The 21,473-nt window shown below is 50.6% G+C and overlaps 11 protein-coding genes across 11 annotated transcripts; 6 read left to right on the top strand and 5 right to left on the bottom strand.

The window, feature by feature from the left end:
* Window positions 1–125: 125 nt before the first annotated feature.
* horA (ubiquinone biosynthesis protein COQ11) lies at window positions 126–1,150 on the top strand (the record flags this gene model as incomplete). Its single annotated transcript, XM_041699948.1, has 4 exons — window positions 126–171; window positions 222–276; window positions 329–669; window positions 729–1,150. The coding sequence occupies 4 exons, from the start codon at window positions 126–128 to the stop codon at window positions 1,148–1,150; spliced, it is 864 nt and encodes a 287-aa protein (XP_041552982.1).
* Window positions 1,151–1,258: 108 nt separating this feature from the next.
* Window positions 1,259–2,263, bottom strand: SYF2 (pre-mRNA-splicing factor SYF2; the record flags this gene model as incomplete). The annotated part of the gene is made up of 3 exons (XM_041699947.1): window positions 1,259–1,306; window positions 1,362–2,000; window positions 2,057–2,263. 3 exons carry the CDS (start codon window positions 2,261–2,263, stop codon window positions 1,259–1,261), a joined length of 894 nt encoding a protein of 297 aa, XP_041552981.1.
* Window positions 2,264–2,492: 229 nt separating this feature from the next.
* On the top strand, window positions 2,493–4,472 carry APUU_21218A (uncharacterized protein; the record flags this gene model as incomplete). Its single annotated transcript, XM_041699946.1, has 1 exon — window positions 2,493–4,472. One exon carries the CDS (start codon window positions 2,493–2,495, stop codon window positions 4,470–4,472), a length of 1,980 nt encoding a protein of 659 aa, XP_041552980.1.
* A 474-nt stretch (window positions 4,473–4,946) lies between these two features.
* APUU_21217S (Bys1 family protein) lies at window positions 4,947–5,510 on the bottom strand (the record flags this gene model as incomplete). Its single annotated transcript, XM_041699945.1, has 1 exon — window positions 4,947–5,510. The coding sequence occupies one exon, from the start codon at window positions 5,508–5,510 to the stop codon at window positions 4,947–4,949; it is 564 nt and encodes a 187-aa protein (XP_041552979.1).
* A 1,160-nt stretch (window positions 5,511–6,670) lies between these two features.
* APUU_21216S (arylsulfotransferase family protein) lies at window positions 6,671–8,255 on the bottom strand (the record flags this gene model as incomplete). Its single annotated transcript, XM_041699944.1, has 2 exons — window positions 6,671–7,387; window positions 7,452–8,255. 2 exons carry the CDS (start codon window positions 8,253–8,255, stop codon window positions 6,671–6,673), a joined length of 1,521 nt encoding a protein of 506 aa, XP_041552978.1.
* A 1,483-nt stretch (window positions 8,256–9,738) lies between these two features.
* Window positions 9,739–11,441, top strand: APUU_21215A (putative MFS sugar transporter; the record flags this gene model as incomplete). The annotated part of the gene is made up of 4 exons (XM_041699943.1): window positions 9,739–9,832; window positions 9,886–10,626; window positions 10,692–11,227; window positions 11,325–11,441. The coding sequence occupies 4 exons, from the start codon at window positions 9,739–9,741 to the stop codon at window positions 11,439–11,441; spliced, it is 1,488 nt and encodes a 495-aa protein (XP_041552977.1).
* Window positions 11,442–12,165: 724 nt separating this feature from the next.
* APUU_21214A (uncharacterized protein) lies at window positions 12,166–13,324 on the top strand (the record flags this gene model as incomplete). The annotated part of the gene is made up of 4 exons (XM_041699942.1): window positions 12,166–12,330; window positions 12,390–12,676; window positions 12,749–12,965; window positions 13,025–13,324. The coding sequence occupies 4 exons, from the start codon at window positions 12,166–12,168 to the stop codon at window positions 13,322–13,324; spliced, it is 969 nt and encodes a 322-aa protein (XP_041552976.1).
* Window positions 13,325–13,960: 636 nt separating this feature from the next.
* PHO85_1 (Cdk5/Pho85 family cyclin-dependent kinase) lies at window positions 13,961–14,992 on the bottom strand (the record flags this gene model as incomplete). Its single annotated transcript, XM_041699940.1, has 3 exons — window positions 13,961–14,803; window positions 14,866–14,889; window positions 14,951–14,992. The coding sequence occupies 3 exons, from the start codon at window positions 14,990–14,992 to the stop codon at window positions 13,961–13,963; spliced, it is 909 nt and encodes a 302-aa protein (XP_041552975.1).
* An 834-nt stretch (window positions 14,993–15,826) lies between these two features.
* APUU_21212A (hydroxyacid-oxoacid transhydrogenase) lies at window positions 15,827–17,416 on the top strand (the record flags this gene model as incomplete). The annotated part of the gene is made up of 3 exons (XM_041699939.1): window positions 15,827–16,248; window positions 16,302–16,360; window positions 16,410–17,416. 3 exons carry the CDS (start codon window positions 15,827–15,829, stop codon window positions 17,414–17,416), a joined length of 1,488 nt encoding a protein of 495 aa, XP_041552974.1.
* Window positions 17,417–17,752: 336 nt separating this feature from the next.
* On the bottom strand, window positions 17,753–19,218 carry APUU_21211S (Zn(II)2Cys6 transcription factor; the record flags this gene model as incomplete). The annotated part of the gene is made up of 2 exons (XM_041699938.1): window positions 17,753–19,102; window positions 19,162–19,218. The coding sequence occupies 2 exons, from the start codon at window positions 19,216–19,218 to the stop codon at window positions 17,753–17,755; spliced, it is 1,407 nt and encodes a 468-aa protein (XP_041552973.1).
* A 1,104-nt stretch (window positions 19,219–20,322) lies between these two features.
* APUU_21210A (glycoside hydrolase family 43 protein) lies at window positions 20,323–21,444 on the top strand (the record flags this gene model as incomplete). Its single annotated transcript, XM_041699937.1, has 2 exons — window positions 20,323–21,056; window positions 21,147–21,444. 2 exons carry the CDS (start codon window positions 20,323–20,325, stop codon window positions 21,442–21,444), a joined length of 1,032 nt encoding a protein of 343 aa, XP_041552972.1.
* Window positions 21,445–21,473: the final 29 nt, after the last annotated feature.

Here is a 21,473-nt window from a genome sequence, read left to right as displayed (position 1 = left end):
CTTCCGCAGTGGTTTCTGTCGTCACAGCACATTCATATTTGTCCAGGATGACAACGTACCAGTCACAAGTATATTAAACTATTTTACTTTCCGATTGGACCGAAAAGGCGCTGCATTTCGAAGCGATGGCCTCCAAGAGACTTGTTGTCGCTGGTGGTAATGGATTCTTAGGTATTTCCGCTGCCCTTAAGCCCATGTCTCATACCTACTAACTAGCACAGGGTCAAGGATTTGTAAATCTGCCGTCGCAAGAGGCTGGACTGTCACTTCACTCAGGTACATCTCTTCACTGTGACTGCATGCGTAAGCTAATTTGCTCTTCCAATAGTCGATCCGGAGAACCACGGTGGGATGCGGTCACGAGCTCCCCTCAGCGTCCGGGTTGGGCGAAGTCGGTGGAATGGGCCAAAGCGGACATCTTGAAGCCCGATACGTATAAACCCTTCCTAAAAGACGCGTCAGCGGTGGTTCATAGCATGGGCATCCTTCTTGAAGCCGATTACAAGGGAGTAGTTCAAGGGCGGGAACCGATCATATCCGGCTTACAGAGGGCCTTCAGCTCGTCGAAGAGAGGAAGTCAAAATCCTTTTCAAAGGAAAGAGGGTGAGGCGCTCAAGGCACAGGAGGGGGATGGTCAATTTACATATGAACTTATGAATAGGGATTCTGGTATGTACGCTATAAATTTATCGCAAAGCGAGACTAACATCCTGTTTGCGATTGCACAGCTATCGCTTTAGCGCAAGAGTCCTTAAACGAGCATGCGTCGACCTTCGTGTACATTTCGGCCTCCTCGGGCGCCCCGATACTTCCAAGCAGGTACATCACAACCAAACGAGAAGCGGAAACAACAATATCCTCCCAGCTTCCGGAATTGCGAAGTGTCTTCATGCGACCTCCGTTCATGTATGACTCAAGCAGGAAGTTCACCTTGCCCATAGCCCTTGGCGGCTTTGTTGGATCGCAATTCAATGAGCTTTTGGGTAACAGATTGAATTTCTTTGGATCGATGGTGGACAAGCCGTGTCAAGTGGACACTGTAGGCGAGGCTGTGGTTGAAGCACTGGATGATCCGTCGATAAACGGACCAGTCGGACCGAGAAAGATCGAAGCCTTGGCCACTAAGGCGTGGAGAAAAAGCATGCTATAACTGGCGGTCACTGGTTGTCCCAGTGCCTCGTCGTGAAAGTTCGTTGACTGGATGTTCAAAATTGCGGTCGCAGTACGCCGCATGCACTGTATATTAAATGTAGTAATATCATATCATGGTACCTCGTTCAAAACTATCACGGATCTCGGTCGTGTACTAGAAAATAGTTAGTTCATCATACCCGTGAGAGCTAAATGGAGTGGGCACGAACCTTGTTGTAGAAACGAGCAAGCTTCTGGTTGAATTGCTTGTTCTTTTCGTTAATGTACGTAACGTCGGAGTCTTCCTCAGCTCCGCGGCGGTCTCTTCTCTTCTTCAGGCGGACCTCTTCGGCCTTCCTCAGGTCTCCAACGAGTTTATCGACGGCGGCACGGTCAGGCTTGTTGTCAGTAAACCCAACGGTGTCAGCAGTTGAATAGAAACTGCCATTCTTGTCAACGGCAATCATTTCCCCATCACTGGTCTCGACAATTTCAAGATCTCCATTCGCAGCAGCCTTTTCGATTGCCGCAAGCTTGTCGTTCTCGTAACCCTCCAGGTCAGGTTTAATCTCCCGCAGCTGCCGCTTGTACACTTTCCGGGCGTCCTGGGTATAATCCTGGAATGCAACGTCGTCTCGATGGCGTTGCTTCTTTTCCATCCGCCTATCCCATTTTTCGGATTCGTCGACAGTCCAGTCCCACGCGCGTTTACGCTCAAAGTCCTCGCCAGCCGCCTCTGTATCAGCTTTCAGTAAGTTGTGAGAGGCGAACGCATGTTTGCGTGACAACGAGGATAGAAGAGATGGATCTGTGGCGAGTCGCTGGGTTTCGGCCGCTGTCTCTTTCAAGTTGCGCTCGGTTGCAGATTTCTATTACAGTATTAGATTCAGCGCGGTGGTGGGGATCCAATCTGAGAATTACTTACCGCGCGCGCTTGGAGTGCTTTGAATCTCTCCTGTCTTGAGCGGGCTCTCGCAGCTGAATCATCCTCCTTGTCTTCTGTCTGCTCTGTTTTCGAGGGTTCATCCGACGAGCTGGACTCTGCTCCCGACTTTGTCGGCTTTTCTTCAGCGACCTCAGCCTCGGCGGGTGGTTCCAGAGAAGTCTGTTTGGGTTCGTTCGTGGCTGACATGGCGATTAAGAAATGTTTATCATCCGACCCGCAGAAACACGGCTTTATATCAAAGGCGGGGGAAAAAAAAAAGAGAGAACTTTTGATGAAATTTGGTTTAATGAAGCTGTCGCAAGCATCGGCATTCAAATAGAGGAACAACCACGGAGATTCAAAGGCACATTCAACTTAAGACTGACCGCTTTATTCACCGCCTTCATTGTTTAGTGCGCTATGTCAGGTGATCCGAATGGGCTCTGGCCCTCAGGAGACGTTGGAGACGTTGGCAACAGCTCGCATTACTCTTGGTGTTGAGCCTTTTGTTTCTATCGAATGTGAGACTCCCATGATTGAGCCTGTTTGTTATCGCCTTGGGCGGCCAGCTCGGCGGGCATTCTATGGGCTACGACCTGCATTGCGACCGTTCCGCAGCAATGCTACCAGTGCCATTCACAGCCAGCGCGGCCCTGTGCAGTCTGAACTACTCAGATTTGCTCTGACTAGGAAAAGCCACACTGAAAACCCGGAGTTAAACTTTGGGAAGTTCTTCACGGATGTGTTTCTGGAGCAATGGCCTCTCAACTCCGCTCCAGCCCCATTGTGGACCCCTAAACCAGGAGATCCATCCTCAACGAAAGCTGCTCTGAACCGAGCAGAACACCTTCACAGCTTACAACATTTCATAGAGAGGAACTTGGCCGATACGAGGGCCGGTGGTGATTTTATGACTCTGTATGGAAAGGAGTTTAGAAGGGCATTAAAAAGCTGCGAGCGGCATAACACATATGGGGACATTCTTTCGTTCATCAACGGGATCGATACAAGACTAAAGCGACTCGGTAGCAGGATTCATGTGGATTTTCACTTCTTGGGAATATACTATGCATGTCTTACCTTGTCTGAGTGCTCTCTGGACCATCATATCCGGCGTTATCTTGCTGCCGATTCGCCCATAAAGGCGAAGCTCAGCGAAGAGGAGAGTCTTTCTTTAGTGAAAGGTCTTTTGTCATCCCTCCAGGCCGTGTCCTTTCAGGATCCAACGCGCGACACAAGTAATTTACTTTGTTTGATCAACGGGGAGTCCCAACCAGATGCCTCAAATCTGCATCAAATACTCCACTGGTCGAGAGACGATGCCAAAATGAGCCAGGTAGAGGACTATCTAGCACTCCTCGCCCAGACCGGTGACACCGCCATTCGTCGTCTTATGTGGGAAAAATATTTGCGCAGTGATGATTCCGAGATCACGGGCTTTCACTCAGGGTATGTGTACGCGACATCCATGGTCCGTGCTGGAAAGCCAGACGATGCCTTGGCTGCGCTGAGGACACTGTCGAAACGTGCAGGAAATGATTTACCTCGTATATCTGAATTTGAAAATTTGAATGTTCTTTTGAAGGACGACGCCATCAACGGAGAATTATGCCAGCTTGTCAGTGAAGAGGAATACACAAAGATTCTCTACGTCCAAATTAGTGAGGTTGAGAAAAGACTCGGGCTTGGATTTGACGACAACGCACTCCGCGAAAGAATCTCTGACACCTCTACTAGCGAGCGACCTTTACTCACCATTGATGGGGATACCTCTGGTTATGAAAGCCCTAAGAGGCTGGTTGCAGAAATCAGGGCTCTTGGATGCTCTAAATACCCCGCTGACCTCAATAAAATCGGCAATTTGCTGGATGAGTTTGAAGGAAGCTTTATACCCACCCGTGTTCCTTCATGGCCAGGCCCCGATGCGGAATTTTACTGGGCACCTCAACGCTCGCCGGGTGGACTCCACAAAACACCCTCTCAAAAAAGTGACAGCTTTCCAAACACATCAGTATTGGATTCGGGTCTGGTGAAAGTTATCCCAGGTCATAGCCAGACCCCGTATCCTCTTGGACAAACTCTACATTTAATGCAACTTGGGTATCTTCTCATGAAACAGCAATCACCGGCCTCTAAGGGGCATTCTGATATCTCACCTCAACTGGAAGAAACCGGATACCTAGTTACCTGGGACCGAGTTTCTGGTAGATTCCTGATTGTTTTCGCCGGGGTCGAGCACGGAGTGGTTAACCCTCTTACTGAGTCCCATATCCGTGGTGGGCCCTCGGGTAGGGATGCAATTGTGGAAATCAACCCCCTGAACTATGAACATAGGTTGGGCCCGGACATATATATTCCCAACTACCGTCTTGAAGTGGATCCGAGCCCTGATTTGATTTTCGACAAGCGTACATGAATTGTCCAGGGTTACGAGCAATGGAATCCAGTTGAGGGCCCAAACTAAGGCTACGATGAATCGGCAAAAATCATATTTCACTGGCAGGTCTAGGACTGGGTTTCCCTTGCAGTATCAATAATCAGGATCAATGTGTGGCCGCAAGTATTATAGAGATAAATACTGGGCGGAGCACAGTGTTTTTACAAACACCTAGTTATAGAGTGAATCATAGTGTACGTGGACCTTTAATGGGTGTCCTTGTCCTGGTATTACTTGTAAGGAAGCACAATCATTACTAGGAGGCAGCAATTTACTATACAATAATAAGTACCCGCGAGGAGTGAAATGTCATTGTCAGCTATTATTCGGCTATTCAATAGAACGCGGATATCCATTACCATTATCACCCACCCTAACGTTGATTTGACCCAATATCCAAGTCCTCTTCCATTCTGGCCCTCCACAGCCAGTTCCTCCAAACAACATTTCAGATCATGCATATATCTCCTCGTCCCGCCCAGCACAGAGGATCAGCACCAAGTCCGTCGTCGCATCATTCAACATGCGCACCTGGCTTCCACTCGGCGGAATCCCTTCGTCCCAATGGATCACCGGCTCCGAAGGGATAAGACTCACAGAATCCCCCTCGAACGGATCCCCAAAGACATCAGACAGATCATACCAAACAGTATCGTTCACAAGGTTATATGCAAAGATAGTCTGCGGGGCACTGGTGTACAGCCCATCTGGAACGGTGGTGATCTTGATCGCAATACCACCGGTCTTCGGGTCCCGTCTAAAGACCTCGTAGTATTCCATGCCCGGGTGGAGGACAGTCTCGGAGCTAATGTTCTGCCCGACAGACCAGAGGTAGATGGACATGGGGCAGTGGTTGTCGACGACGGCTCGGCCGAGTTGTATGGTCTCGTTCGGTGGCATCTGCATGATTTTGTGGTCTTTCATGTTGGTCATCCTGGCTGGAACAGCTGCGCCCAGGGCGAATGGCGTGGCCAGGGCCGAGGTGATGGCAAGGAGGGAGGCGAAGTTGAGATGCATTTTTGCCAGTGTTGAGTCGAATTGGATAGATGTTCAAATGCTATCTTTGTTTTCCCCGTTTTGGAGCTGGTTCTGTTCGATGCTTAGGTATTTCTCGATTCCAACGGCCTCAAGTACACCTTTATATCCCTCTCCCTTTCGCTGTAGGTCCCTTTTCCTTCCTCGTCCCCTATTTCGAACTGCAACCGCAAACCCATAGCATCCCAGTAGTCCAGCGTTCCAATTACACCCGTTCTCAAGGTCTCTTCACCTTCGGGAGGAAACGTACAACCATACGATTCGGGTCAAAAGATGCAATCCCATACCAATGGCGAGCTATTCGCCTCCTTTTACTGGCACCATGAGAACGAACTCGGATCAAGGGTACCCCCCTACACCCGAACCGCTCAATGATCAGGGATAAACATTATGGGAGGTAACGGTCATACAAGTAAAACCGACATATTCCGTTATCGCAGCAACGATTAAGAACATTGCGATCCAATGGTAGGACAAAATGCGTACCTGCATGAGCGTATGAACAGGTCCCGGCATATACCTAGGTATCCGGGATAGGTCAGGGCAACAATACGGTCGCAATTGCTATTACTACTCTAGTGGATGTATGGCAGCTCCAGGGCAGCTGTAGAACTAGTGTGGGTCATTGCGAACCTCCGAACTGCGATATAGAACAAGAGACAACAAGAATCACGACATAGTCAGGAACAGATGGAAGCTAGCTGAAAGCGGAGATGAAAGCGACTGCCGACCCGACGATCTTTAGCTTGGATGGAGGCAGATGGAATGGCCCGATTGTTGAGGTATCGAGTGGTGGGAAAGTGGCCGTGATCACGACATGGACCCAGACGATGAGGAAATGCGATCGGTTCATATTTATTTTAGGCGCATCGGCTAAACAACTACAACGAGAGCTTATTTTGATGACGTGGGCCGGTGAACTGCGGTCTATCTGAGAAAATTATAATAAATAAAATAATAGCAACACACATATATACAAGATGAACCGGTTTCAATGTACATCTTCAAGCTCAGGCCCGCCAGCGGTTCGGACGGGAACTGTCCCTGGTGCCACAGACTCAGAGAACCACGATTCACGAACTACCGTTGACAGTACAACAGCCTGAAGCCAAATTGACGGGTAATGCGACCAGCGTTTCCATCTACTGAGATTCTTCTGGTTCCGTGTTCTGCTCAATTGAAATGACCTCCGACGTTCCCAGCGGGATGGTATCCTTTCGGGCATGGACCTGAAGGAATCCGCCAGGCAAGCTATGCAGCTCGATACTAGCTTCAAAACCGGCCCGCTTGAGAATGGCTTCGAATTTGGGCTCGGACGCGTCGGAGTAGGCCGAAGAGTAAATGACCCAGTTGCCATACTCCGTCGCCCCGTTCCAGCTCATGTGGAGCATGACGGAGTCTGGACCTGTCCGTTGAACGACCAACGCAGGCTTCCAGAACGGAGTCGCCTTCCACGGGCATTTATAGCCACGGTATGATGCAACCGCATTGTCCTCGCCGAACCTGACGGTGAGGACCTCCTTCCCGTCGGCGTCGAATTCTTTTACTCGTGCGATTGAACCATAACCCAATGCTACATGGTTGGTCTGTTCGCTGAGGAGCTGGTAGCTTCCTTGGCTGACACTGTGGATTACATCGTCTTCGTCGTTCAGGACCCGGAGTGTCTTGGCCTTGCGGTTGACCAAATCGACCTCAAAACTGAGACCGGTTGTCGCTGCGACCTCGTCAGTGGGAGTGTTTGCGTTGTTGAACATATTCATCACAAAGCCCTCCTCAGTCTCGTTGTAGATGCGGATATCATGCTGCCAAGAGAAATCGCCATTCTCGTCGATCTCGAAATCACCAACGCCTTTCTCTCCCTGCTCGAGATCAGTAACAAGTCCTTCTACCACTAGGTGCGGGGGGAAGGGAAGGTAAACGTACGCATAGTCTCCACATGACAGTACCATTATTGTGGACAAAATATCCCGACCAGTAGTGTCGGAGCGAGATAATGTACCCATCCTCCATGAGTTCAACCGAGTTGATATGGTAGGCATCATAAGGCTCCTCCTGAGTTCCGACACTTTCTCCCCAGAGCTGCCTCGATTCTTCCAAAGGCACTGCGTCCAGGTGGTCCAGGGCACTCCAAGAAAACACAATCTCGTTCGTTGCGATATCGATCTCATAGAACTGCGAGTCCAGCATAAAGCTGTCCGCCGCGCCGCCGAGAGCCGTCAGATCGTGTTGGGTCACATTGTAAGCCGTGACCAGCAGCGTATTGCGATGCGACACACGGCTCTCGTGGAGATCAATGTATGATTCCCGCGGTTGGCCGTCTGGAGAGACGAAGTCTTGCTTGAGTGTGACGGTATTGACTTCGCGATAAGTGTTGTCGAGAACGTGGACGGTGCCGTACCCGAAACCCAAGTCCGTCATGTCACCCGCCCAAAAGGTAATGACATCCTCGTTGAAGAGTTTCTGGACCATGAAGTTGGCGGTAACTTCTTGCGGTCCCTGATAGATCAGATGGGCATCCTCATCGTAGATAAGTGCGGCGGTCCCGTGCTCCTGATTTCCACGGGGTCCGATGAAGATGTACCCGGGGTCCGTTTCGCCGTCCTTTTCTACCGAGACTTGAGGAGGAAGAAAAGGTTCAGTCTGCAGGGTCATGAAAGGCCAGTTGTCGGCGCGGACTCCCAGGGACAGCAGTAAGGTGCTGCAGACAGCAAGGAGTCGGCCCGCCATCCTCAATATTGGAATGCGGGTATCAATATAATTATAATCAAATGCGAAATGAAAGTTAAGTATATATACAGACGATAAGGAGTGTGGCAAAAGTGAGCGAACGACAGCGATATATTAAACAGGAGGAAGTAGAAGAATACAAAAGAAGGCAATATAGCACGGAGGAGGCCGGATACCGGTCAACAGCATATCTCCCTGGCCAGTATTTTAAAGGGAACCGGCCCATGAGGCGAGGATGGGGGGTCAGCCACAGCGAGTGGAAGCGCACTCCACCGCCTTTGCTGCGAAGCCTTCAAGAGGCTGATCGCCAGGGCCCGACCCCAGAGGACGCGCAATTCCGCAGCGGGAGCACGAAACAGCTGCAACGGGCGAATGATGATCTTCATGGGCTTCGAGTGAATTGCCATCTTGGGCCGTGTCATATTCTGTCAACCAAAAAAGTCAAGGCTCTCGAAACGACAATTGCCTCTGGTTTGGCCCACGCGGCGGAGGCTACCTCATTCTGCCGGCGAATGATTCCGCTGTACCTGTTCTCGCGTGGCTCCGAACTCGGCGGACGGCGGAATCTTTAGTCAAAAGCCGACGGAGTGTACCTAACGACGTTAATTCCACCTGTTTTAAATAATGTCAAGCGTGTCCCAGATTCTGATGTTGTGGCCTCAGGCCAACATATCCTATCAGGCACATAACTTTATATTGATTAACTTATGCTATGCCACTTATGTCCATGCCAAATCCGGTTTAGCTTGGGATCATACGCTAGAATTCTTTGGGATACGTTGCCGACCGCGTACTTTACTCCTTCGAGACATCGAAATCGACCGCAAATGCGCTGGACAAAGCATCAAAGCGACCAAAGCTCGCAATTTCCATCGAATTGGAGGACTGATTTGGCGTTTCGCCTCGGAAGGATTGAATCCTGTGACTCCTGAAACTTTCCCAGGGCCCGCAATGCCTGAATCGGCTGAGGTCAGTCTTCGAGGTCGCTCGCTACAGTCTGCTCGCGAAATGGCTGGTATCGAATGTAGTAGGGTAGCATTTCCCCGCGCTCAAGATCTCCACAAGGTCATACATCCATGACATAACGAGTCCAAAAAGCAATATCTCTGCCGATCCTCAGCTTGAGATAGGAGAGGTGAAGCTCCTATTTCTCGATGGTATTGGGATATAGTAAGGACTGGGGTGTTGTATGACTACTGGCATGCGGCTGGACGAGCTTCTAATTCGATACTGCAACTAAGCTTGACAAGAAATAAGCCGACCCAGCTTGTCTCGACTAGCTTAGCTCCCTATGAGGTGATATCGAATAGTTACTAGCCGATCATTTGACAAAGATGTCGTGATCTCGCCTACCCAGCCATATATCATCTGGCCCCCCATGAGACGATCCATGGCTTAAAAAAACTCCGATACCACTAGCCAAAACTTCAACCATCACATCTCTTCCCCTGACAAGCTTCCAAGGGGTTCGTGCTGGCACAAAATGGGTCGAAAGCTAGGCCTTGTCCGGGCCTGTTATCTGGCCTCGGCTAGTTGCATGGGCTCTTTTGCTTTCGCCTTTGACACTGGTGTTATTAGTATGTCGCACCGATCTTTGATTGTTGAAAGCTGTCGCTTATAAATTTTGCAGGCGGTGTCCTTACACTCGAATCGTTTCAGCGAGACTTTGGATATGGGGAAGCGCAGAAGACAACAGTCAACTCCAATGCCGTCTCCATCCTTCAAGCCGGCGCCTTTTTCGGCTGCTTCTTCACGACGCCCATCGCATCCCGACTTGGTCGTCGGACAGGCCTGATTATCAGTTCGCTCGTCTTCACAGTGGGAACAATCTTGCAGATTATCAACGCCCATACACTGGGCACATTCTATGCGGGTCGCGTAATTGCCGGCCTGGGGATCGGTGCTGCCACCGTGCTGATCCCCATGTACTCTGCCGAGATGGCCCCAAAGGAGATGCGTGGTCGGCTCGGTGCCTGCTTCCAATTATTTTTTGCCTTGGGCGTGATGATCGCGTACTGGGTCACCTTTGGCGTGTCACAGACGCAACCGAATGAGACCAAGCAGTGGCAGATTGCGTTGGGGCTGCAGCTGCTACCTTCGACTTTACTGCTGATCGGGATGACCACCGTCAAGGAAAGCGCCCGATGGCTGGCAGTCAAGGGCAAGAGAGACAAGGCTTGGGAGTCTCTGAAATGGGTTCGAGGTGGAGATGAGACCCCAGAGCTGCAAGAGGAATTCGATGAGATTTTGGCAGGTATCGAAGAGGAGGCCCGTGTTAGAGAGAGCTTCACCTGGCGTGAGCTTCTTCTGCCAGCAAACCGATATCGAATCTTCATCGCCATCACGTGCCAGTTATGCGCACAACTCTCCGGTAGCTATCCAAAAGGATCCAAACATGCTTGAAAAGAGCTTAAGTGCTGACTGCTTCTCAACCAGGAAACACTAGTTTGGCTTACTACGCCACCCAAATCTTCTCTGCAGTGGGCGCCGGGAGCTCTTCAAAGCTAGTGACAGGCTTCTTCGGCGTGGTGAAGGTAGTTGGTGTCAGCATCTTCCAATTATTTGTCATCGACAGAATTGGGCGAAGGGTGCCATTCATGGCCGGCGCAGCAGCAATGGGCTCATTCATGCTAATAATCGCTTGCGTGCTAGCGACTCACCCAACAAGTTCAGGTGGAGAAAGCTCCGGAGCGACGTCAGCAGGAATCGCCATGATAATCATGGTTTATGCCGAGGCATTCAGCTTCAACATGTCCTGGGGTGCGCTTCCGTGGTTATACATTGGCGAAATCTTCTCGAGCCGGCTTCGAGAAGTCGGTGTGACCGTGGGGGCTGCATCGCAGTGGCTGTTCAACTTCATGATGTCCCAGGTGACACCCCACGCAATTGAAAATATCGGGTGGAGGATGTTCTTGATGTTCGCGATCTTCAATTACGCGATCGTGATTTATTCGTGGCTATTCTTGAAAGAGGTATGTTCCTTGCCCTAAGGATGACAGGGTTCCCCGCCCCCTCGCGAGTCTCGGCTTTTGCAAATATAAGCTTTTGTGCTAACGGGCCTATTCGCAGACCTTGAAAGTCTCGCTGGAAGAAATGCAGGAAGTATTCGGAGCAGCCGCCCAGCACGACGGGAAGCCGACAACGGCCGAGGCGGATGAAACTGCGACTGCGACCGCGACCAAGTAGAGTTGATTAGCACGTGCGGCATTTTACAATTCAAGTTTCGTATTTTCCTCCAAGTCCGGAGAATTGTGATCCTGCGATCCATAGTTTAGAGATAGAAGCAAATGAGAGCAAATGACGAGTGATGTCTTTTCCCAGGAGCGGAAATTTAGGCCTGTCCAGATTGGCTGTTGGCCCGAATCTCCACAGTACCAAGGACCATCCAGCCCTATATCTCGCTCTAATATTCGCTCTCCCGTCACAATTGGCACACCATATGGAAAGCAGGGGTACGCGCAAGCCCCCATACCCCGCGCCCCCCAGTCCCGGATGCTTCTCCGGGGTAGAATCAGAAAAGAAAGGTCAGAAACGCGCGGGCTTGCTACTGAATTTGAGGCCGGCCCGACATGGTGAGATGGAGGCGCCAGTTATATAGTGGGGGCACGGGCGTCAAAGCGTCAAGAATGAGCAAGCAGGGCGCAAAAAAGACCATCTATGCCGTATTGATTCGTTCGTCCCGTTTTAAATGCAGCCTATAGGAAACCATAGATCCCAATAGTTGTGTGATCCCTGTAAGCCAGCCGCCATGGGTCCCCTTCCTTCAATTCCTTGGGGTACCTGATACCACTTACTACGTTTGCACAATGTGCCATATGTTCCTTATAAGTATACCCCTGCCAGCTCCTTTCACGCCCTTCTACCCCAGATCTTTGTGCGCCATGACCATAGCAGCCCCACGTGTTTCCCAATGTCCGAATCCTCGAATCGCATAACCCGTCCCACGGACCCGGACGGTCTGGTCCTCGAGGCCTGGGGCCAGGGCCTCATGGTTGGGTCGTTGGTGGTGATGGCCGCAGTCACCTTCAGCAATATGAAGAGGCACATCTTGCTTCATAAGTTGATTTTCGCAGAGGTATCTATCTACCTTATAAATTTATATTTGTCGCATCGGACATTGACCCAACTACTTAGCTCATCCTCGCCATCCCACATGGGACATGGATCTTCTCCAAAGAGCCTGTCTACGGCTGGCATCTCTCCGCTAGCGCAATAGGGCTGAATATCTCGTGGAGTCTGCACAATGTGATTGCGTGGATGAAGAATAAGCCGTTTTTCTCGAAACGTATCTCCTGGTTTTACATTATCACTGTGCTGCTGGTCCAGCCGTACTGGATTCTGGAGATCTATGCCAACTTTACATATTTCAATAATATCAACAAGATATTTTTGACGACGAGGCCGTTAGAGCCGTTGTTTCGGTTTGTGCTTCTATTTTGGTTTCCTTATATTCTATCATATGGTGGAGGCTAACAATTTTGGTGGTGATATAGAGATCCGTGGTGGGTGCTAACGACATGCTCCCTCTTCTACACTATCAAACGCGAATACAATTTCGGGATTGTGGAGCTTGTCACTGTTAGTCCGCGGTTTGGGATTATGCTCGCCTCGATGTGCCTTTCTCTTGCGTTTGTCGTCGTGGACGAATGCAGTGTTCTCGGCGCCTTCGATAGCGCGTCTCTTCCTTCGGGAGTTCAGCCGTTTTGGAAGGTGTGTACAACTTCGAAATACTCGATGGTTCCTGTGAGGTTTGAAGCTAATAAACATAGCTGTCCTTTATCTTCAAGTGTCTCTGCGATACCGTTATCCTCGACGATTTCAAGACGGCTCTTGATCAACTGCGGACATACTGGTTCCAAAAACACGCCCGGGCAGGCGACGTACTTCTCAACGTAGGCTCAGGACCAAATCGCCCAGGATATCCTCTGAGAGCAGTGGGTGGGAATGAGGATGAACTCGAAGTCCTGTCGGGCAGTGACGGGCGCCACGGAAGTGGTCTGGGAAAGGTGGTGTCTGTTCATTTTCCACGCGCACATACGAGGGACAGTGCGGGACGGTCACCTGTATAGGTGTGTCATAGTTCCCAGAGATCATGAAGTAATGATACGTAATTGTGATACCTGGCGTAATACGCCGATATAATGCTACTATGTAGTACGTATAAAGATATGTAGTAAATAGAGACGATCCAAGAAATGAACACATATATATCTATCTATCTATAAACATAAATGGGTATATGCATATCTAGACCACAGCGCCGAAGTCAATACCAAAAAAGCCGATGCTTGGGTGCTAGGAAAGGGATTCTTGATCTGTAGTGGCGACCAGAATAATGCTGGCTTTGGGCAAACCTTTTTGTCTTGCCAGGTATCAGAAGTGACAGATTGATGTGCTTGACAAACTGGATCAGGTCTAGAAATGAGGCCATCCGCGGGTCGCTGGGGAAACGCTATACAAGTTGACACTCACTATGTTGCGGATACCGCTGAATAAAGCTGCGCGCGCAGATGATTGACCGAAGGTATGAGTTCGCTACATTCCTTTTGGTCTAGGTAAACATCTACTGAATGTTCGACCATTTGTATCGCATCTGGCGATTGAATGAAGTCTTTCCCAGGTGCATGTAATATACGCCTAAGTCCAAAGCTGGAAGCCGAGTTTATTGTCTGAGAGACAATAGTCGGCTCCAGTTCCCGATGCATTTACGAAGAGACGGACCGGGCTCCAGGAAGGTCATCGAACCAGGGGTGTCGTAGTGCATCGGCAGCGCTGATGCGCAGGTCCGGCGGAAGACGCAACATACACCTAAGCAGATCGAGACCCAATGGATCGATTCTAGGGACAATATGCCGGAGATCTTGAGGACCGTAGACGGGAAAATTGCTTTTGTACTCCGGAAACTGCGACACACCTGGCCAGGTGCGCTCGGTTGGGGTACCCATGATGCGGATGACTTTCTGAAGTTGGTCCTCATTTGTTGTGCCGGGAAATAATGCGCGGCCGGTGAACATCTCTGCAATGATACAACCGATTGACCAGACATCGATGCTAGTATTATAAGTGCGGCTTCCGAGAAGCACGTCCGGTGCGCGGTACCAAAGTGTCACTACTTCGTTGGAAAATGTGTTGACTGGGATTCCGAATGCGCGCGCGAGGCCAAAGTCGGCGAGCTTGAGTCGGCCCTTGGAGTTGATAAGTAGATTCTGGGGCTTGAGATCGCGGTGGAGAATTCGATTGTCGTGGCAAAAGGCTATACCCCGCAGGAGCTGAAAGGAGAATGACTTTATGATTGAGGGTTCCAGTTGGCCATGATTGCCGTGGGTATCCATGTAGCGCTTCAAGTCCTGGTCCATATATTCGAAAACCAACATGAGCTTATTCTCGGTGTGGACGACGTCGTAGAGCGATAGGACGTTGTCGTGGTGGAGCTCCTTCATAAGCGAAATCTCGCGAATTGCTGTCGATGGTGTCCCTTCTTCTGAGTCGAGGTGTATCTCCTTCAACGCCACCATTTCCCCTGTCTGGCAGTTTCGGCCTTTGTAGACCTGGAGGGGATAGGCGAGTTAGAGGGATCAGAGTCGCGGAGGGTATTGGAACAGGAGTATACCGTGGCATAGGTTCCTTCACCAAGCTGTTGTTTAGGTTAGTCTCCGTGGCTCAGTGCGCTTGCTGCTGTTGCGGGGATTGCTTACCTTTTCCAGTTGCTGGAAGGAGCTGGGATGCGTTCGGGCCATTGCGATAAGTATGGGGGATAAGAGCAATTTATATGAAGTTGAGAGAGATATATAAAGATTTCAATAGGAATATAAGAAAGGAATAGCAAGGGGGGCAAGACTAGGTGAATCGATGGGGGACGAGGAGGCGAAGAGAAGGAAAGGAGGGCTGAGAGGGGAGGCTGAAGCTGAAGCTGAAAGAAGATAAGATGGCCGGGGAAGTCCGGCCTGAGGCAACCCCGCTGGTTTGGGCGCTTATGCATGGCTATCACAGCTATCGGCCAGAACCAGCTTTGTTATCTAGTATGATACATATTTATGTTTACTCTCTTGCGCTCCTGGTATATTGAACCCTCCCAGAAAGATACAGCCGATATTCAAACAGCAAGAACAATGGTTGATTGTAGGGTGTAAGGTAGATCTGGAGATGACGATGGGCCTCGGCATCCCGCAAGCAGCTGTGGCACTATCATATGCGCCAATTTGCCAGACGCAAAATAACGCTCCAAGGCCATGAAATAATTGTATTCTATATAGTAATTGTAGAGCCTTTAAGAGGTGAATGTCACCGAATGAGTACTTGCAATTGCTAGCCAAGCTTTGGCGAGGGGTTATGACTAAGGAGTGAGGGACCTCGGTCATCTCGCCGAGTCCCCCGCATTACCTAGCACCCGCATTCCTGGGTCGGCCTGTGCCAGATTCGCTTCGCACTCAACTTCACTTTCTATTTCTCCAACCTCTTCTCCAATTTGGAGTTCCAGTTCCCCGTCCGGTGGGTTATATAACCTCCCTTTTCTCTAGATTTCCCTTTCCCCAGCTTGCCCGCTCTCCCGTCGCCCCTCTTCCTTTCCCAGAATGGTCCCAGCTATCCGCATCCCCGCTTCGGCGGCCACAAGAGCACGTAACCTGCTACGCACAGTCCAATACACTCATCCTCCTTCCTGTCCCTGCCACTCAAATCCAAACCATCACCATCATAATCCCCGATCTCCTACTCTGGCCGATCATGTCCGACGACACATGGCAACCCCGACGGACCCGTCGCGAGAAAAAGAATATGCTTTCGAAATGGCTGCCTCAAGCATTCGATTTGGTCCCGGTTCCACCAAGGAGGTTGGTATGGACTTTGCGAACATGAAGGCGAAGCGTGTCTGCGTTGTTACGGATAGCAACGTTGCGAAGTTAGACGCCATGAAGCAGGCCATTGAGGGTCTAACCCGCGAAGGTATCGAATTCACAGTCTTCGACAAGGTTCGAGTCGAACCCAAGGACAGCTCGTACGTCTCACCGACCCCCTTAATCCGATTCTGATAACCTAATGCGCGAACAGAATCAAAGAAGCAATTGCTTTTGCCAAACCTTACCAACCCGACGCCTTCCTCGCAGTGGGTAAGTAAATGCGCTTACGCTCACTTGTGTAACATAGCTAAGTATCCAGGTGGCGGATCGGTCATCGATACCGCGAAGCTCATGAACCTCTACACCGCATACCCGGAAGCCGACTTCCTCGACTTCGTTAATGCACCACTTGGCAAGGGTCTTCCTGTCGAAAGGGCACTAAGACCTCTCGTCGCTGTACCCACCACAGCTGGTACGGGCTCAGAAACCACCGGAACTGCAATCTTTGATCTCGTTTCGAAGCGCGCCAAAACCGGAATTGCCCACCGTAACCTCAAGCCTACACTAGGAATTTGTGATCCTATTAACACAAGGACCATGCCATCCGCCGTGCACGCTGCTTCAGGCCTTGACGTCCTCTGCCACTCCCTCGAATCATGGACCGCAATCCCCTACAACGAACGCACCCCGCGCCCCACAAACCCCATAAACCGCCCCGCATATCAAGGCGCAAACCCCATCTCCGATATCTTCTCCCTCCAGGCCCTTCGCGACACAGTCAAGTACCTTCCTCGCGCGGTCAAGGACCCCGATGACTTCGAGGCCCAGTCCAAAATGCTTCTCGCTGCTACATTAGCCGGTGTCGGGTTCGGAAACGCTGGTGTTCATCTCTGCCACGGCATGTCATACCCGATTTCCAGCCAAAACCCAGGCTACAAACATGCCGGCTACGATGTCGACTACCCTATCATCCCTCACGGTGTCTCCGTCGCTGTAACCGCTCCTGCGGTGTTCCGGTTTACCGCAGCCTCGAACCCAGATCGCCACTTGGCGGCTGCGGAGGCCTTCGGTGTTGATATCACGAATGTTAAGCGTGAAAGTGCCGGTGAGGTACTCGGTGAAGCACTTTCCAGATTCCTCTCGGACCTTGGTGATCAGCCTCTAGGTCTGAGGAACCTGGGCTTCAAGTCCGCGGATATTGAGGGCTTGGTTGAGGGCACTCTCCCTCAGAAGCGAGTGCTAATGCTGGCCCCCAACCTTAACAGCGAGATAGAGGCTGAAAAGGATGAGCTGAGAGGCTTATTGGAGGAGTCTTTGACATACTAAAACCAGTATAAATGGAATTCCTGGTACATACAATTGTTTCATGCACATATAAACCCCCAGATGTCTGTATGTCTTCAATGTTAAATAGCCAAAACAAAAAAAAGAATGAAGAAATTGACAAAATAAATGAGAAATCTAAGATATGAAAGAAGGAAAAAGACATAGTCTATATGTATGCTTAAGCGAGAGAAGAAACAAGGAGAAGAGAATAAAAAAGACAAATAAAACAAGGCAGCGCGGCTTGTAAACGAATACATAAACAACGCTCAAGTGATATCCCATGCCATAACCAGTCTATATATATACCCATACAAAAACAAGCAAAGTCTTGCTCTCTCAATAATCCGAAACGATTGCAGTTCCAATCATCCCCATAGAAGAAGCAATCCGATCTAACCAGGTGACAGCAAGAAAGTCAATCCGGTTGTTGGGAGCCAAGGGCGGACCACGATCCAACTCCGACACGACACGGAACGAAAGCGCAGAACTCGTTTCTGGTCGAGCCGCTGCTCTTACAAGTCGATCCAGCAGATCTTTCATAACAAAAATGGTACTTTCGGCCCCCTGGAGGAGAAGAGAAGGGCCACTTTCGCCGGCCATTTCATCTTCATACTGTGACCTGGAATGCGAGCGTTGGTCGTAATCAATGGACGCACGAAGGTTCGCGGTTGCCTCACGAAGGGCACGACTGGTTGCCCGTACGCGGTGCATTAGGTCTGGAATTGCAGCTGTGACAGACGGAGATGGAAAGAAGTACGCGAGTTCGAGTGCCTCGCTGAGATAGCGTGGGCACTTGACTATCTCCGTGAATACCAGCTCAGCGGGATGGATAGATGAAGACCACTCAGTTGGCTTTCGGGAGTCCTCCGCCCCGACATGGAGCGCTAAATGCTGCCATTCCTCCTCATCAAGGAAACAGGGCTTCCCCTTGTAGATAGCAGTTGCTACTAAGAAACCACGGTAGGCAATGTAGCAGGACCGAGCCATACCATGGGCATGAGAGCGTGCTCCACGGCTCACCATCAATCGTCTAACACCGTCTGCGTGGACTACCCAAGCGTCGTTGTTGGTCTGGGCATACATTTCATAAACACTAAGCATCATCATGGTGCTTAGCATCGCATCTGACATTGCGTCGGGAGTCTGCAACGCATGGGCGACCTCGTGAAGTGTCTGCGCATACATCTGCCGGCTTGTTTTCAACAGTGCTGAGTCTTGTGAAAGATAGGCGAGATAAACCGAGCTCAGACACGCAACAGCTGCGTCTTGAAAGATATGAGAGCCGACATCTTGGATGACGTACGATGGAAAGTCAAGTCGGTCGGTAGCACGGAATCGGTTGTGATAGTACATGGTTGGAAAGGCCGTGCGAATGAAGTCCGCGAAGCACTGGATGTGTTGTCTTTCGAGTAAGATTCGGGTGGGAGAGCCCGTGCTGATGTAGTCGTCCCCTAGTGAAGCATACCGGCGCATCATAGCAAGTGCATTATCGCGAACCCTTCTTGCAGCATCTGGTACAGGAGATTCCGTTTCCGAGGCTGATTGTCTGGGTGCACGGCTAGCGGATGAGAGGTGTCGACGTTCGAGGCCGGGACCTTCGTCCCGGAAGCTGTACGTTCGTCGATAGCCCGGACATTCTCTACCATATCGACGACATTGTGAACACTCTGGGGTTGCCTTATCACACTTAATACGAACACAAGTCAGCAAAAATATTGCTTTCGCAAAGAGCAGGCAAGACTAACCTTGATACGTCTCTCTCGACACCGGGAACAGCCAGTGCTGTGAGGTACACCAACCATTGTCTCCGAAAACCTTGATCATGTCACTGTATTCAGTTGCTGAAAGGCTCGTAGACACACAGCAGTTGTTTCTGGGACAGTGAGCACGACAGGTGAAGTGGAGTGGGAAAGTGATCTGGAATATCTGGCAAAGGAAGGGCATGAGAGCACGAGGGTTTTTACCTTTCCCAAGACGAGGACCCAGCTGAAATGACAGTTTCGAGATCAACGAATTGAACACGACCAAGCAGTTGTTCGGATCTGGGGCGTCAGTCATGACTGCTGACTCTTGTCACCTCCTTCTCATTTCGTATAGGGCTTGTTATTTTTGGAGGGCAGCAAAGAAGGACGAATCCATAGGAGCAGTAAATTCACGATGCGCGCGAGATTCGGCCCCCAAAATGTTCATCCATACCTTCTCAAACATGATTTCGATGTCAGAGAGATATGAGAATTCGAGCAGGATACGAATGGGATCACACTGATCCTGGGCGTGCGGCGATCGTCCTGCGTCAAGTTGGCCAGTACACGAGGGCGCTCGGTTCCTGGGAGCCGTTAGCGCCTCCAGGCGTTCTATTTTAATTTCTGCGATTGGAGATATATCGGATCAAATCATCAAACGCACCAAGTGGGATCCGTTTGGATGAGGCTCGTGTTCCAGCAGCGCGGGTGGATCTTCACGAGGTGAGTGGATGGCAAAGCTGGAAAAGCGCGATGGAAGCTCGTATTCACGTCTCTCTCAATTAGTCCACAGTACTTTCGAGGGAACAACTAGCTCATCATGATAATTATAGACGGCCAAACATGGGAACATTGGCCGGTTTCCCATAAGCCGGTGCAGGAGCTCTTGCTGCTTGGAGACGCAGCCATCGTGTTGGTTGGGACTTCGGAGAAGAAGAGACTTCCCGAAATGGACGAAATGAGGGGGAAGCACGAGCAAGCAAGGAGAATTTGATCAAGAATGGAACGGCCACCGATGGCAACCCCTGTCGCCCTGTGTCGTCCAACACAACCGGGGCCCCGACCTTGACCCCTCTCCATCACGACTTCACGAGTCCCGAACTCCACGATTCATCATCAGCTCAGCTCTTGACATGAGCGGTGCGTCCGTTCTCGTGTCAGAAAATGAGCCTCATTCTTCACTCCCTCCTTGCTCTCCTTCCATCGGTCATCGCCGTCCAAAGCCCCCTTGGGAGCGGGCACAACAACATCGCCCAGGCACTTGCAGGAAACCCCGTATTCCCCGGCTGGTACGCTGATCCGGAAGCACGCATTTTCAACAATCGCTACTGGATCTATCCCACCTACTCCGCACTCTACGAAGAACAAACCTTCTTTGATGCTTTCTCTTCGCCGGATTTGTTGACATGGACCAAACACCACGCCATCCTTAACATCTCCGAAATCCCATGGTCCACCAACCAGGCAGCCTGGGCGCCATCCGTGGCTCGTCGCCGCCGGCCCGTAAACTCAGATTTAGACTCCTCCAGTGACAGTGGAGATGGTGCTGCCTACGACTACTTCATGTACTTCTCTGTCGGCGATGGTGCAGGCATTGGAGTAGCGAAGTCGACCACGGGCCAACCAGAGGGTCCCTTCGAGGATGCCATAGGAAAGCCGCTCGTGCCAGAAACTGTCTTCGGTGCGGAAGCAATCGATGCGCAATTATACCAGGACGACGCTGATGGCCGCGTCTGGTTGTACTATGGGGGCTGGAGTCACGCTATTGTAGTCGAGTTGAATGACGACATGGTAAGCTTGAAGGGTGACTACCTGGAAATTACCCCAGAGGGATATGTCGAGGGTCCGTGGATGTTGAAGCGGAACGGCACCTACTACTTTATGTATAGTGTTGGCGGGTAAGTTGTCCTCACCTTTGTCGGAATGCTCAGATCCTTCTCGGCTGCTCAGATTTTGGGCATGCTTTTGCATACGCTAATCGTATACAGATGGGGCGACAATTCATACGGTGTTAGCTATGTCACTGGGCCTTCTCCAACTGGACCTTTCTCTAGCACCTCGACCCAGATCCTGCAAGGGGATGACTTAGTCGGCACTAGTACTGGTCACAATAGCGTGTTCACGCCTGATGGCGAGGACTACTATATCGTCTATCACCGGCGGTACTTGAACGACACTGCGCGTGACCATCGAATTGTCTGCATTGACCGTATGGAATTCGACGCTGAAGGAAATATTCTACCGGTTAACATAACCAAAGAGGGCGTTGAAGGGAGGCCATTGTAGGAGCCACTGTTGGTTTGATAATATTTGAT

This window comes from Aspergillus puulaauensis, chromosome 2, assembly GCF_016861865.1.
Source record: "Aspergillus puulaauensis MK2 DNA, chromosome 2, nearly complete sequence".
Classification (NCBI taxonomy): Eukaryota; Fungi; Ascomycota; class Eurotiomycetes; order Eurotiales; family Aspergillaceae; genus Aspergillus; species Aspergillus puulaauensis.
This window is presented reverse-complemented; position numbering and strand designations above follow the sequence as displayed.